Below are 17,343 nucleotides of genomic sequence, written 5' to 3'. Positions count from 1 at the left end.
GAATTGAGAGATGCCTTGGATTTCCTGATGTTTGTGGAATGAATCTACTAGTATTCTCGAGTACCAGGAAGGTAAAAGAGGAAAGTCGATGTAAAGCATCAGCACTATTGTCATATTGTGATGGGAAAGCTTTATAGTGACTGTTCCAATTTGCTGTTTCAACAATTCATCTCCATGGTCTTTTGTTCTCCACGCGTTCGGCACCAAAAGGAATGATAATTGGTTTATGGTCTCTGCCATGAAAGTTGTCACAAACAGACCAATTAAGATGAGGAAGTAAACTTGTTGAGCATAGTAGAGGTCAATGTTGGACAAAGTATCAATCGATGACAACATAAACATGCGTGATCTATTGTTCAACAGACAGAGGTCTAAGCCCTGTCTCGCTTATGATATTTCCTCAAGGAGAACAGATTGTTGAGGCTCATGAAATATGGGCATTAAGTATCTCCTACTATTAATAATGTTATGGAATTTAGTTGAGGATATTTTATATATCTAGTGCATCAAACCGGAGTTCAGGGAGAGGTATAGATTGCAGATGTGGAATTTGAATGGGACAGAGATCTCTATGGGACTGCAGGGATGCGGGTAGCTAGTGGTATCCTTGTAGCTGATACCCCATCCTGAATGAAGATAGCAACCCTACCACTTTCTCTCCTGTCAACAAGACAGTGATATCTCTCACAGAAATGGTCTCTGAGAGTTACTGCATCTTTTTGTAGAAGGTACACAATTTATATCTACTGCGATTTATATTTATATCTGCTGCACGGTTTTGTAAGAAAAGGTTTACCATGTTCATTTGATGAAAATGATATCTTTAATATAACTATTAATGCAAAATTGATACTACTGTCATAAATATAATAATAGTAATAATAATAATTATACAAATAATGTTGATAATGAGTTACCTCTCATTCATGTAATTAATGTTTGAGTGCTGAAAATTTTTGAGAACTCTTCTTATTCTAGGTCTGCTTGATACTTACCACTAACTTTTCCTTCAGCAAGCTAGAGATGGAATTGATGCTTGTAATTGAATTACCAGGAGAATGTTCAGGCATTTCTATTGTCTCCTGTGATCCATTAACAGAATTATCTCTGCCACGATCCCTATGTACCGTAGGCATAACAGATTTTCTTCTTGAATTGCGCAATGGCACCCTATTTAAAAAAAAAATTCGACAGATCAGATATTTGCATTACTCGCAACCTGTTTAAGGACCTGAAATTTAACCGTAATAAATTAACAAGCTCTTGTAAATCTTACTTATATTTAGGCTGTATTTATTAAATGATGATAGTATGTGTTCAATAAAAATAGGGCAAAAAAAGGCTAATTCTATTTTCAACACATAATAAAACAATGCATACATTTTTTGTGAAAGAGCTACTACACAATCCATGTTTTGGTAGAGTAAGTTATATGTCAGTTTATAAACGGATTTGAATATTAGATTGTGAATACTGGTGTTCTTTGGTGGTTGGGTTCGAATTAACCACACATCTCAGGAATGGTCAACCTGAGACTGTACAAGACTACACTTCATTTACATTCATACTTATCATCCTCATTTATCCTCTTAAGTAATACCTTACTCTGGTTCCAGAGACTAAACAGAAAAAAAGAGAGGCTATATGTCTGAGATTAAATGATTTTTTTATTTAAACTATGAATTGCATTTTTAATAAAAAAATTTTATGGATGTATAAATATAATTATTTTCATTAGAATCTAAAATGAATCTATTACTTTTCTACCTAGATCTGCGACTAAGGAAAAAACTTGCGAAATGTTTTGTGTGGAGTGTGGTTCTTTATGGGATAGAGACATGGACTATTAGGAAGGAGAGGAAAGAAGATTGGAGGCCTTTGAAATGTGGATTTGGAGGAGGATGGAAAAGATTAGCTGGATGGAGAGATTTTGGAATGAGGACATGGTTTGTAGAGTGGGAGAAGAGAGGGGGATTACTTAAATAATAAAAAGAAGAAAATGCAGTTGGTTGGGACATTGGCTGAGACATGACTGCCTGTTCGTGATGGCACTGGAAGGATTTGTAACGGGGAGGAAAGCTGGAGGTCAGAGATGAATGAAAATGGTAGACAATATAAAAAGGGAAGAAGTGCTTTAAAATGAAACAGATGGCACAGAACTGAGCAGAATGGAGGGTGGCCATATAAAAACCTGCCTTTGGGCAGAACACTTATTATTATTAATTTTCTACATTGTAAGATTATTGTTTTCAGTGAATTTTTATTCATTATTATGCTATTATTTTCTGCAATAGCTTATTGTTAAAAAAATATTCTTGGAGAGATAGTACGTATTTTTAAGTTTGGCTCTAAATAAAATCATTTTAAGCATTTATTTAAATATTTTATTTACTTGTACACAAAAAAAAAATTATTTTTATTCTCATATTATATACAAATACAAATTCATTTGATAATTTTCATTCTTTAGTTGTGGTAGTAAATTATTTTCCATTCAAAACTGACTGGTTGATCACACATCCGATAATATCATTAAATATCATTGTCCCACAATGATAATTAATTGTTGATCCACATTCTCTGTTGGTTTCATTCACAGTTTTTAAAATACATGAACAATGTAGATGAGAAGATGCTATATATATATATATATATATATATAATATATATATATATATATATATAACATATATAGAAGCAAAAAAAAAGGAATGAGTATTTAGTGTGCTGTAAAGGTGAGGACAAGAGAAGAAATAGGTGATAATTGGGAAACAAGACAGTGAAGTGAATTGACTACAGTTTAGGAAAAGTATGACTAAAAATAAAAGAGTAAAAATGTAAGCTCTGCAACCATTTAATATCATAAAACTGAAAAAATAAATTAGAATTGACTACAGTTTAGGAAAAGTATGACTAAAAAATAAAAGAGTAAAAATGTAAGCTCTACAACCATTTAATATCATAAAACTGAAAAAATAAATTAAAGATTAGCATGCAGTTGCAGGAAAAATATCCATATAGACAAACTATAATGTAATTGTTAATGTACATTATTGCACAGAATCTGACAATTATTTAAATACATGCATCACTATTTACACAGTTTTTCAAATAAATGTAAAAACTAAAAAAGTAAACATAAAAACTTACCAGAGTAGGAGGAGTATGTTATTACAAAGAGGATGTAATATCCATATTAATAAAGCTAAATAAAATAAAATAAAAAATGAATAGCTCAGCCAGTTTTTCTTGTTTGTCATAAAAATGGTTGCATATGATTATCAATATAATTAAAAAAATATATAGTGAAAAACTTCTCTGATTATATAAAATTAACTGTAAATGTAAACAAAATTAACTACAGCTGATATATGTATATATTTTTTTCAAATTAAAAAATAAAATCCACAACAATATTTTACAACAAACATATTTTTTCTTTAATCAGTATTGTAAAGATTTAATAAAATAAAATTACAAATCCATTAAATAGGAGTGAAGTTATTGGAAGGTGCATAGTGAAATAATAAATATACTTCAAGCAACACCAAAATTTCTGATCTTAAATGTGAATAAACACATGCACATGAGCGTTCGCGCGCGCACAAAAACGCACAAACGCATGCACACATGTATGTAATGTGATTTACAGGTGTATCACAAAGTTCTCCCGGGGCTTTCGTAATCTATTCTACTTGTGAAAATAATGGAAAAAATTCATTTAACTAACATATGTTCCAAAATGCTTCATTTGAGAGTTATGGCTTATAAAATTTTCGCTCGTTTTTCAGTTACCACCGGTGAAATGAGTTCGTACAAAAATTTTTAGGACGTTAATTCAGGGACAAGATTAGTCTTTTCTTATGGTTTTTGACCTGAAAAATTGAATAAAATAGGTCCTAGAACTGTATTTGCACTAGTTTTTGAGAAATCTGAGGTTAAAACCGATAAATTGGTGTAAAACACAGTGTTTTTTTATGTTTGACTTACGATAACTTTGTTAAATGGATAATAAATACATAAAACTGAAACTTTTAGAAAATTTAATTCTGAACAAAATGGTGTAAGATAAGTTGAATAAAACAAAGAAAAGTAGAAAAATTCGAACTTTATTTAGAAACAGTATCAAATTCTTTTTAAGTGATATGAAAAACAAAAATTACTGTTAAAAAAATAAGAAAAAGCGGAAATTACACAATTGTAAAATAAAAATTACTAGGATAATATTTTTTTTATTAATGGCAGAAATACAATAAATTATTTGAAAAATTATTAGTTCAAATATAACAAAAATAACAGCTGATCAACAATGAGCAACACTGGATTAGTTTTTAAATCATTCTGTAAGGTACATTAACATATCGGTAACTGTGAACTGTACTGTCGTTAGCGAAGGTTTTCCGTGAATTTTAGTTTTAACGTGATCGGTTTGCCATTACAGTAATACCGTATTTAATTTCAACAGACTAATACGGTATTCATTTTGGGTGTGCAATGTTACAACTGCTGCAATAGAATATGAAATACGTCTTCCTAATCGCAGGATTCCACATCCCAAAACAATTAGCGCGACTTTTCACAATCTTCGGGAAACAGGTTCACTACTTAATATTCGTACCAGCTACGAACGATCTGTCCAACATATCACTCTTAATGATGAAATTATTATCGATGCAGTTCAGCGCAGTCCCAGCGTCAATACACGTCTTTCTAAGCGGATCGGAGTTTCGCAGTCCATGGTTTGGAGGATACTTAAACAAAAAAAAAGTTTTATTCTTATCATAAACATCCAGTTCAATATTTTCACCCACGAGACGTCTGCTTCGCTTGGCGTTCTGCACTGATGCAGCTGAGACGCAAAGTATACTCCAGCATGATGGCGCCCCTCACTTAAATCATCATTTCCCAGAAAAATGGATCGGTCGTGGAGGTCCACACTCCTGGCCACCAAGATCGCCTGATCTAACACCTTTAGATTTTGCGTCTGAGGATGAATGAAAAATATTGTATACTAAACAGAAATACATTCTCGTGAGGAATTAATTTTCCAAATTATGGATGCGGTTGAACGACTTACGGACAGCCCTGAAGAATTAAAAAGGGCAACAAAAACAGTACAGAAGCGTGCCAAGAAATGTGCAGAAAATGGCGAGCTCATTTTTGAACATTTATCATAAATTACTACATAGAATACACTTTGGTCTAGTGTACTGTTTCTAAATAAATTCAAATTTTTACAACTTTTCTTTCTTTTATTCAATTTATCTTACACGATTTTGTTCAGAATTAAATTCTTTACAAGTTTTGTTTAAAAGTTTTATGGTTTTATGTATTTATTTTGGGTAACATTTAGGACTTACATATTTTAATGACGATCGGAATCCTGAAACAAACAAATTTGTTGCGAAAGTAGTGTTTCCGACATTATTTATTTTCTCTAGCCATTGTTCTATGTTGAGTATCAGGTTTGCAAGATGTAGCCGCATTTTGCACATCAGTAAGGACCGCGACTTTCTCGGTCAGATTAGTCAAGTTAAGCATCCTATAATTTATTCACAGGTTGAGCTACTTTGTTAAAAAGTTTGCTTTCAACCGCCACCGAGAAGGACATTTTAGGATGTACCAAACTCCTACTGTTTATGAGCTTTTCATATTCCTGACGAGCAGTCGGGAATGAAAGTTTTTGTTCCGTTAGTAACTTCAATATAGTTTTCTATTCTTTAAAGTCTTAATAATACTTAGACTGAATCGTATAGTCATTCTAAACTGATGCAGTGATAAGATTCCGCAACAACTAATTTCCTCATGACTAGATTTTCCACACTTGGAACAACATTTGGGGCTTTTCGCATGTCAGTCTTCTGACAGTATAACTCTTAGCAATTGATACAATGATTCGGGTTCGGAATATATGGACGCAAAACCGACAAATATCCGCTCCTCAATCGTTCTAGTGGGTCAAAAGGAAGGTTGACTTTAGCTTTCCAGTCCGCGCTTTTGCTTAGAGATCCCGTGAAAATCGGTAAATAACTGTGGCTTAAATCTTCAAAACTTTTCTTGCAATGCAGTTCCAAGAGGTCACGACAAGAGCTATCCTGACTGAAGTTAACTGTCTCAAGCAGTTCAACAGTAGCACATTGTAGCTTACATTACATTATTTTAAAAGCTTGACGTATTGTTTGTCAAATTTCACTTATTGAAGAATACCTCTCTCTGTACGAAGTCTTTTAATGGAAATTGGAGGCCCACAAAAATCCTCAGCAGCCGTATGATTTACAAAAGGTAATAAAGATTTAAGAGGCTCCCATTATGAAAAATTAAACCTGAATGAGATACATGAAAGCAGATTAGAGGGTGAGGGCAAAGAAGGACAAATCAGGTCAAACAAAAACTGAAGAAAGCAAAACATGAACTATGGAAGGATTTTGACAGGTTTTTTTAGGAAATAGTTAAAAATCTTAAGAGTAGGAATAGAAAGCCTGACAAGAATGAGAATGTCAAGATTGAAGCCATAGAAGTACTCTATACTTGCAGTGAGTATTACGTTGTATCTTCCAAGAATGAGATACATGACCGCATTTAACAATGGAGTTTAAACGGTTGACTGGACCATCTCCATTATTATCATTTTCCATTAGAAAGGCAAAACACAATGCTGTCCCAACAACAGAACGATTTCACTAATATCGCACCTTTATAAGATCCTGCTAAATATTATTCATAAACTACTGAAAGATTATCTAGAGAGAGAATATCGCCATATCAAGCTGCCTTTATGAATAACAAAGAAACACATAAGCAGAAATCGAATGTTAAACAATGTTTGAGATATACAGGGAATTTAATATTTCTCTTGTACTGTATTTGCTTGACTACACAAAGGCATTTAATTGTGTCAAATGGAAGGAACTTTGGAATGTGCTGGAGCAAATGAGTGTTCGTAAACATGTCTATCACACTCATCAGAAACTTGTGTGCTGATAGCACACAGGTTGAAGTATCAGTTAGACCTGAAAACGTGGTCTCCAATCCCTTTGAATTTACCATAGACAGAAAATTATACTATCACTGGTTCTACCCAATGTTTATGAGGCAATATCATCAGAGAAAGTCCGGATGATTGGAATGGTAGCGTAAAGGTTTGTGGTCGACGATAGAATGGGGATGGTTTGATGGTCAACATAAGAAAAATAAAGATCATGAAAGTTGTTTGATCGAACTAGATCACTTCTACAAATATTGTCTGAATGCGAGAGTAGACATGCTTATTTACCTGGGCACTGTCGTCGGCGTAGAACTGCACTAGCTAGAAATTCTGTGTCAAAGCTGTATGTGATATGGAAAGACTCTGCTTTAACTGAGGTTTTCAAGGCCCTGTTTTTCTTTAAGGTGCCGAAAGTTGGTTTCGGTACTTAAAAACCAGGTGGTTTCATACAAAACCAGAAGGAAAGTGAGAAAGGACAAAAAAGCGAGAATAACCAAGATCGAATAAAAGAGAAAGATATTGTAAGAAGAAGTTAAAGATGTTCTGAATACACAGAGATTTAAGTAATGTCTAAAAGGACTAGTTGTAATCAGTTATACTAACGGCACAAAATGATGAAAGAAATTTCTTCAATACAATCTACAGATTTAAAACTAGCATCCCCGTCAATTTTCTACCGCTCTATATGGTTACTTGCGTCGCGGTCAATTTTTTTATTTTATGTTTTTTAGCCAAGTAGCCGGAGGCTGGTGCAGCCAGTCGCGTCACACATACAGCAACATTGGCAGTGGCTATGTTGATTAAGCGACCGTGCTGTACATTGTCACTCCCCTTAAAAATTGAAATTCAAAAATACCCGAAAATGGTTTTTATATATTTATCTGAAACGTATTTACAAGCACAAATCTACTGAATATCTCGTTTATTTATACTCGGAAATGGGGAAAATTTCCAATCATTGTACAAAATATTTTAGCTTTTCTCCATCCCTTTCAAGGTTAAATTTTAAAAAAACTAGAAATCGGTTTTTAGATATTCACGTGAAGATTACAGACACCAATAATAAAATTGATATCTTCATTGATACAGAGAAATAAAAAAAATAGCCGGATTTAAAAAAAATGTCAAAAATTCACGTTACAACGGGGATGTTAATATATAATAATACTATCTACTACTACAATAATTCTAAATCTAATTTACGACGGGGGTTTATTGTATATAATAATTAGCAAGCCCTACTAAAAGCTTTATCTTAGAGCAAGCCTAAACATATTTAAAAATTTTTCCATCACCTTAAAGGAAATCAGAAGGATAAATCAGCAGGAAAGAACGGTAAGCTGAAATAATCCAGATAAATGTTCAGGATCCTCCTTAAGCTCAGATAATGAAATAATCTTAATATCTCTGTTTTTGTTCCGTTTCTTCTGAAAACATCGAAAAAAAATGAGAAGTATAAAAGTGAGGGTAATCCTGTAACTATTGGGTATATTTTAACTCGGAGATTGGTTGAAGTCTGAAAGCATTATCACCAGAAAGCTTTATAGCCCTCCCTATTATTCATTTTTTATCAAAAGGATAAAAAGCTGTTCCAGATTATCCAGTCAAACAAAGGAGTCATAAGCCAGATATTTACACCGAAACCAGTAGTAGAAAGCAAGGTTACAAATGAAAGGTCTTCTTTTTCTGATTTGGTCAATAAGAAGTACTGACAGCGACTCCGAATATTGTTGGTCCAGAAACAGATCTAATGAGTCTAGCGTAACGATATTAAAACAGTACAGTATTATGAAAACAATGCAGTATAAAAAGATCGATATGCAGAGAACCAGAGGGGAGTCTTACAAGGATACCTTTCTTTCCACACCTGTTTAATATTTTCTTGAGTTATTGAAGGAGGAAGCCTTAAAAACTGTGAGAGCTTAATCAATCTGGAACAAAATCCTAATATGCAGATGATATCGTGTTAGGAAGTAAAAAGAAATGTTAAACAGATTTATTTAACAGATTTATTTTAAGAAAATAAAAACTACGTACGAACATCAGTAAAATAAAAATAATGAAGACAGGTAAAAATTGGGAGACGCTAGGTTTGGAAGGATAACTGGCAGATCAAGTGAACGAGTTTAATTACCTAGGGTATGTTTTGAAGTGAAAACTGCTAATAGAATCCGCTAAAGCGTATAAAAATAGGGTAAACTCTTATAAACAGAATGAAAAAGATATGGGCATGGCTACACAATTGAATTTAAAGAAATTATTTGCTCCATCGAACAGCTACGAAGTACGACATCCATCCGATGGAGGGAGAAAGAAAGAAGTTAGGATACAAAGCATGTTTGAAGTTGATCTAGGAGGCTGGAAGGCAAGCAGCGAAAAATACTGTAAGAAAAAACGAAGAACGTGTTCACTAGTTTCAGCATAAAAAATGAAGGAAGACAATCAGAAGATAATGATTGGGTATGTAGAGATGAAAATAAGATAAATGTCTAATACTCTCACTTCGATATGCGCAGTCATTTAAACAAAAACATCTTATCACTTTTTGCTTGATGCCTCCCGGCTTAAACGAATTTATCAATAGGTAAACAAATATTGCAGAGTGTGCAGACGTTCCAAAAGGAAAATCGAAATTTTTTCAATCGTTCATTAATTACAACCAACAATAAAATACTACTTTCCCTCTTTTTATATCTCTATAAGTGGACAGATTAGTGATGCTGAGATATGATAGTACGATTATCAAAACTACAGAGAATCATCTAAATTACACTGGCAAGTCACAAATTTCATCCTTGAAGTACAACGTTCCATAAAAACCTTCAGTCACTTTCTACACATTCCATTACGAGAATTTTAAGAAAATAGAAAACTGTCAAAAAGTAATACTTTCGAAGCGCTCTTTTGGATGTAAATTTAACACATACAATTTGGTAGCTTATTGATTTTCCTTTATTATTGTTAATGTAAATGTGTATTAATAAGTTTATACGTTTTACTGAATAATATTTCGTGATATCGTATATCAAAATGATATTATTAAAACAACTGTTATGTCTCTTCTTTCAAGATAAAAATAAATGATTAATGATATGTCTATCTGTATATTATTATTATTATTATTTATTAAACCCGATTTTTTACTCTTTTTATTAATATATCTTTTTGATAATACTGTAATATAATATTTTTAATACGATATTATCAAAAAGATCAATTAATAAAAGAACAAACACAAGTTTAATTCGATAATAATAATATACTGGAGAATATATAGTTTAATTATTTAGTTTTATGTAGAAAAGTATGCGCACGCTTATTACATTTTACAAATCGATTAATTTTAAAAACATTTTATTTTTTAACATTTCTAATGTTCAGACTTCACCGCTAAAAAGTTAAAAATAACTCTGAAGATGGTGGCTAACCATCAAAAGTGTCGAGTTAAAATAAAAACAAAAAATTATATTCGCGCGCGCGAGCGTTTGTGTTTATCTCCTGTGTTTGTTTATTATTTAATAAAATTATTTCGTTTTTATTTATTTTTACATTAATCCCAGTGAATTTGTTCGTATGGAAGTATTGTGTTTTTGTTTATTTTAAAAGTTTTAATACGGGGCTATTTTTACTTTTTATTAAAAAAGTGGCAACGAAAATTCGTAAGAAATGTCAAAAAGAATATCGGAACAGTAGGAAATATTATTTTATCATAGTTATAATTCCTATGTTTTTATTTTTTGGTAAAATGCATTCTGGTAAACGCGTTCCTGATAAAATTGAAATATACTTGAAAGTACTGGATTGTAGTTCTGAAAGGATCTTTTGAGGATATTTAGAAAGCGAGTCGTATATATTTCAATTACTTTATTAAAGAAAATTTCGAATATTACTGAATAAAATAACTTATGAATATTAAATTCAATTTGACAAAACTCATGCAAAAGATTAAGCGTTAGTAAATAGATAGCGCGTAAAGTAAGAATTACCAATTGAAACTATTAAAAAGATGGGTATAGATTTATTAAGTTATTTAGGAAAAAGAAGAGAAGAGGTGTGTGTAACTGAGTACCATATTATTTCGCATCCAGAAGGTGAAGAAGTGCTTGTATAGTTTCTCTTCAAGTAGTAGCGGTACTCACTTTGTACTCTCCGAGTCTGCCCGGCTGCTTTCGTCCTCGGAGATGCCACCATCACTAAAGGTATCACTCGTGTCGTATCCATCGCTTCTAACTCGTTCTGGTGTCAGCTGAAAACAAGACAAACAAATTTGTTAGACTACATATTAGAGACGAGCGAAAATTGCAACTAACGATAATTACCCGAAAAATTAAATAAAGTAATATTACTAAGGTAATAGTTAGATTATGCGAACAATAGAGACTACAAAAATTATTTACAGAATCGTACAGAAAAATTAATTTAGTATAGTTAGCATATATTTATGAGCCAGATCATAAATTTTATCATTTATTGAAACGATTATTTATATTAGAAAAAGGACAAGCACTATCCTAGCTTACGTACATGCAAGATAGCAGTTTTAATGTCAGTATTGTGTTTTCCGCCCTCAATTTAAACTTCACAGTTCTGCGAAAACTTGGAATTGGTTTCTGAGACTTCGCACGGCCTGATAACGTTTTATAACTTTCATAACAACTACGAATCTGACTGGAAAACAGAATCGTTGAAACGCTTCAGAAATTAACGATCGACATATAGCTTTTTTCCGAGCAGCCTACGTTGCCTGCTTATAGACTGTTCAATAACCTAGTGATAGGGCGTTTATTGAAGCTATTCCGGCTGGTGAGACACGACTTTAGGATATTAGTCTACAAGAACAACCGGGATATTAGATCCTCTTTCGCGAAACAGTCGTCTGTGTTACACGATCTATCATATTTTATTTACGTAGTGGCAATCATTAAGAAATCTTTGACCGATGACTATCAGAGACTACCGCTGGCGAGTTTACAAATACTAAATCAATAGAAGATATCATAAGTACGTACCATTCGGAAGATGAAAGAAGCATAAGATATGAAACTAAGGAGAAAAGATAAGTATTTTTTTTTTAAAGAAAATCAAGAAGTTACTTTAATCGAAGGGGAAAAAAGGATAGATTAAAACTTACGAGGGTAACGATTAGGTTGAGGGTCGGTTGTCGCTTAAGGCGCCCAACCGAATGAAGTTGTGAATCATTTTTTTTAGAGTAAATCGATAAGAATTCAGTGCGAAAGAAAAGCTTAAATACAGGAAAATATGAAATTTTGATTAATTTCGGCACTGCTAACGGATTATTTCCATTTAGTTACGAAATGAACATAGTAATGAAGACAGTGTAGAAGAACAATCTAGAGTGAAAGGACAGGACACCTACAAGGTGTAGACGACGCTGTTATGACTGCAGCAAGAAACCGTTGCAGAAAATAAGAGCCTTATCGGGCTGGATTTTCTGCAGAAAATAAGAGCCTTATCGGGCTGGATTTTCTGCAATATGATACCACTGTCAACTTGCCTTATTGCTGCCTTGACATCGGGAAAAAGAATATCTCTTTTATAGGTCTGTTCGAGACCTAACGAAAAGAGTAACCTACTTACAACACAACAAATATAACAACATTGCAATAATCTCGTGGATAATATCTGTCAATCGCCGATAATTTAAATTATGATCTCTAGCTACTTTACAACTAACTACATGTTTCAAAGGATTTGAAAGTTTTATAGAAGATCCTTCATATTTTAAACAATGGTTAATTTGCTTAAATATCATAAAGACATACTTCATACATTCATTTACAATTCATTATATTTTTCGTTGATGTAAACAATCATTATACGAAATCGTTTAGTATTACCTATAATCTGGTGTTAGGCGGATTCCAGATCATCACAGAAAATACCTGACTTCATTACAACTTTAGTATATTTAATGGAAAATATTGTGGAGTGAGATTTGCTTATAAAATTACAAAAAGAATAACATGCATTTAAACTGAATTAAAAAGACGGTTCAAGTTTGTTTTCACTAAAAAAAAATTAAATCTTGCCTTAGATGAGTTTTATGAATGTAAAGGAGATATGACAAATTAACAAAAACTGTTTTGTAAAACAGGAAATTGTCCAGTTTAAATGCCGAAATTCTTAGCTTAAACCAACTGCTTTTACCACTTTATTTATTTATTTTTTTATTTATTTATTAATTTATGACTACTTAACCATCTGCTATGTTGATTCACCATGGTAATGTGCATGATAATATTAAAATTAAATTTTAGAATCTAATTTAATACTCGTATTATTTGAAAGAGTATATCATTTTTTTTGGAAAACAATGAAAGAAAACTACACCTTGAATGCAAATAGGATAATATTAAACATCCCTAAAATTTACGTCAGCAGACAAACGCTAAATGATAAATTAACACTATAACTGCTTGACATAAACATAATTTATAATCTATTGTGATTTTATTTATTGTAAAAATAAACACGGACAAGCCAAGTACTAAATTATAAACTCAGGAATGAGTCACCTTTTTTAGAATCATACCAAGAAACAATATACCTATATTGTTTGCTATGTTTTGCTCATTATTTGCAATTCAATATATATAAATCAAATTGAATTTAAAAATGTAATAATATTCAAAATATTAGCTATACACTGAAGTGATTAAAATTTCAAAAAAATTGTGTTCTGCGATCCAATACTAACACCATAATAGGTGTTAGGAATGTCAATTCGCTGTTAGGTAATGAAGCAAATGTTATGTTGAAATGGTAGTAGAATGATTTGAATTGCGGCTGTCGCAGCACCAAGCATCAAGATTGCGCCGCCTGCACAGTTATTTGTCGTATAATTGTAAAATTTGATTATATGATAAATTGTAATTTATTCAGAGACAAAATACGTAATTTTATTCGTACGTGCATCTCCCTAAAAGACAACAATATTTCAACATAAAGATTTAACGTATTTTTAATTAGAGTGTGACAGTCATTTTGTGATAATAATATGGTAACGATTAATTATGTCAAGGAAATGAAAAAAATTGTGTCGTGATATTTTTATGTGGCAATAAAATCAAATATCGTTCATTCACGAGTGCGCGAGCGCGGGCGTATGAGGTATGTAATACATTTACACTTGAATTCGACATAACAGATTTTTTTTTCTTATCTGTGTATGGGTTCTCTGCGTGATCGCCATTCAGGGATAATGCATTTATCAAAATTAATAACAAGTTCTAATATATCTTCTTTTTTTTCTTTTCAAGATAATAATAAAAAACCTTAACTTAGCGGTATTACAGAATAATTGAAAGAAAATCTGTTACTGGTCCCACCATTTTTTTTTCTTGATGAAAATTGCTATTTTAAACAAAAAGAAAATCCTGTTTAATTTTCAGCAGAAACTACTTATTGTACGTTAAGCATTTATTAAAATTTTATTAAAGTGAAAATGTATCACGGAGTTTTCGAGTTAGGCGCTGGTCTCTTCCAGAAGTTCTTGTCCGAGGGTAAAGTCTTTCTGGCCTTCGCATCCTGCGGCGTTAAGGAGTACCTTGACGTACAGCAAGGATTCAAATGTTGTCGCTTCGGCCACAGGGCCAAATTCTGTTAGTAAGCGTCGGTCTACGCGCATTGTGGTGAAGAGAGCCACAATCGTGACGATTGTCCGCAGAAAAAAGAGGCACCGACTTGCGTTAACTATAATAGCTTGTGCAAGAGTCATAGTCACTCCGTAAATAGCAAGAAGTGTGGTTGTTAAAAAAGAGCAGTCGAGATTTATTTCAACTCTCTCGATGGTTAGATTCGGTCAACTAAATGCCCAGGGTGCCTATGTACTTCAAGTTGAGTTAGGTGAACTTGTCGAAAAACGGAGCCTCGATGTTGTTCTTCTACAACACCCGTACGTGGTCAAGGGTGATCTGCCAGGTTTCCCAGGTTGGAAGAAGTTTTTCATTGGTGACAGTTTTGTTCAGGAAGTCTTTAGATAGCGTCTTCATACGGCAAGCCTCTGGCACGCATCACGTCGTTGTCAAGCTTACTGTGGATGGTCTGGACCTAGTTGTTGTTACTTCGTACTTTTAGTACAGGGTTCCCACTGATCAGCATTTGGAAAAATGGGATAGAATTATTAGGCTGGTAGCAGGTCGTTCAATTCTTATAGGTGCTGATGCGAATGCCAAATCACCTCTTTGACACAGTGGGATCACGGACGATGGTGGCGAATTGATTGAAGGTTTCATCGCGCAGCATCATTTTGATGTTTTTATTGTAGTCGGCGAATTATTTACTTTCGCCGGTGCAGTTGAATTGCGGAGGGTTTTTCGTGGTACCATTATCGATGTTACCATTGGTAAGGATATCCCTGGTAGGATTCAGAACTGGTCTGTGTTCGAGGATTGCGCTAGTGATCATCGACTAATAGTTCTTGATTTGGTAGGCGGGCTGCGCGAGGTCTATACAGGAAGTACGTCCCTGTTCAGCAGGGACGCTTCCTGCACAGGCGGGCGGATTGGCCTAAGTTTTCTAATATTCTTGCGGCTAGGCTTCGAGTTTTTGCTTGAAGACAGGATGATCTCCCATTGGATGACCTGGCAAAAACGTTTTCTTCTGCGGTAGTAGAAGCCGCTGATCAGTCGATTCCCAGAGATACGGGTCGAGAGAGAGTAGCTGGATGTGGACTCGGGACTTGACCGCGATGAAGCGGACTGTGGGTCGGCTCAGGAGAGCCGCACAGCGTGAGGGTGATCCTGATCGGCGTGGAGTCCTGCTTGCGGACTATCGTCGGTAAGGTCCAATTATTTTCACAAGGTTAGGTCTTCTAAGCGTGATTCCATTCGTCTGAGTCGTTGAGTTCGACTCTCTAATGCGGTGACGGATGCCCAGTGGCTGCCACATCGTGGCTTTGCCGATGATGGGTTGCTGCTGATCGAGGGTAACTCGCATGCTGAGATAGAACTCAGAGCAACACAGGCATGCAAGGTACTAAGGTTGTGGAGTCTTCAGCATAAGATGGTTTTCAGTGCAGAGAAAACCACTATGATGCTTCTTAAAGGTCATCTCGTGATGAACGGCCTTCCGATTAGGTATGTCACCGTTCAGAAATATCTGGGTGTTATCCTTGATGAGAGGCTTCAATTCAGGGAGTACCTTCAGTTTGTCGCAAGGAAAGCTATATATGCCTTCTCTTGCGTTCGTAGAGTCATCCATTCCGATTGGGGGTTTAATTACCGTACCATGCGTATTCTTTACAAAAGTGTCTGCGAGGCCATAATGTTGTACGCTGCGCCCGTCTGGGCTCATCGTTTACAATTGCAATGTTATAGCGACATTTTTTCGCGAGCTCAGTGTCTTCTATTGTTAGCTGTTTCGGAGGCTACAGAACTGTCTCGAGAGAGGCAGTCTGTGTGATCGCCGACATTGAATCCATTGAAATTTTAGCTACGGAACGTAGTAAGCGGTATGTTTCTAAGAAGGGAGGCCTTTTTACTTCTGGGTGTATCGAGAAACCAAGACCAAGGTTAGGAAACCAAGATCAAGACTAGGAATAAATTTCGTTGTTGCGAACAACATTTATGTTATTTATTCTACTGCCTCGAATATTATGAGACATTTATGCACATTTGCTCTGTAAAATGTAGAACTAGACGCGGGATTCATGCTTCCGCGAACTCGGTTTGCTAGTTCAGAGGGCAACGATGTAGCACATTCAAGATGTCCGGATGAGGCCTGCAGCAAAGGCAAAAGCTGAGTTTAAAAATCGCCGATGTAAATGTCTACTGAGGCATTTACATCGGTGGTATCCCAAGGAGGTCTGGCTTATTACAGTGAGATGTAAAAAAAAGTTAGAGGGCAAAAGACGATTCCCGTTGAAGCTCATCAGGGCTAGGAACGGGGGGGGGGGTTGTTATGGCGATCGGAAGCGTCACAAGGCGGATGTCTTTCCGTACGGGTTTGGGATGTTTAATATTATCCTATTTGCATTCAAGGTGTAGTTTTCTTTCATTGTTTTCCAAAAAAAATGATATACTCTTTCAAATAATACGAGTATTAAATTAGATTCTAAAATTTAATTTTAATATTTTTTGAGAATAGGCTTAAAATTTTTATAACATTTAAAAATATATCATAAATTTTTATGGAAAAATACTAAATCATTTACAAAGTATAAACAGCAGAATTAGGATATATTTAAAAGTAATTCATAATACCATATAGTAATATAAAATAATAAGTTGCATTTACAAGACAGCAATTTGCTTCTGCGCGTGAAAATTAAACTGAATGTTTTTTAGTTTGGATAACAAGCACCGTACTAGCCGTTGTGGTCCAAGCTTCAAGATTTA

The 17,343-nt window shown here is 34.0% G+C and overlaps 1 protein-coding gene across 7 annotated transcripts in view; it reads right to left on the bottom strand.

The window, feature by feature from the left end:
• LOC142323462 (myogenesis-regulating glycosidase) overlaps nt 1-17,343 on the bottom strand; it is a 131,272-nt gene that overhangs the window by 58,974 nt on the left and 54,955 nt on the right. For 4 of the 7 annotated variants that reach the window (XM_075363121.1, XM_075363111.1, XM_075363130.1 and 1 more), the window contains 2 exons: nt 11,125-11,231; nt 996-1,170 (listed from right to left, as the gene is read on the bottom strand). In XM_075363121.1, coding sequence (XP_075219236.1) covers nt 996-1,170; nt 11,125-11,231 — 282 coding nt within the window. Of the gene's footprint in view, nt 1-995; nt 1,171-11,054; nt 11,232-17,343 lie in introns of all 7 variants that reach the window. The other 3 variants (XM_075363141.1, XM_075363151.1, XM_075363161.1) reach the window with 1 other exon arrangement.

This window comes from Lycorma delicatula, chromosome 1 (genome assembly GCF_047948215.1).
Source record: "Lycorma delicatula isolate Av1 chromosome 1, ASM4794821v1, whole genome shotgun sequence".
Classification (NCBI taxonomy): domain Eukaryota; kingdom Metazoa; phylum Arthropoda; class Insecta; order Hemiptera; family Fulgoridae; genus Lycorma; species Lycorma delicatula.
This window is presented reverse-complemented; position numbering and strand designations above follow the sequence as displayed.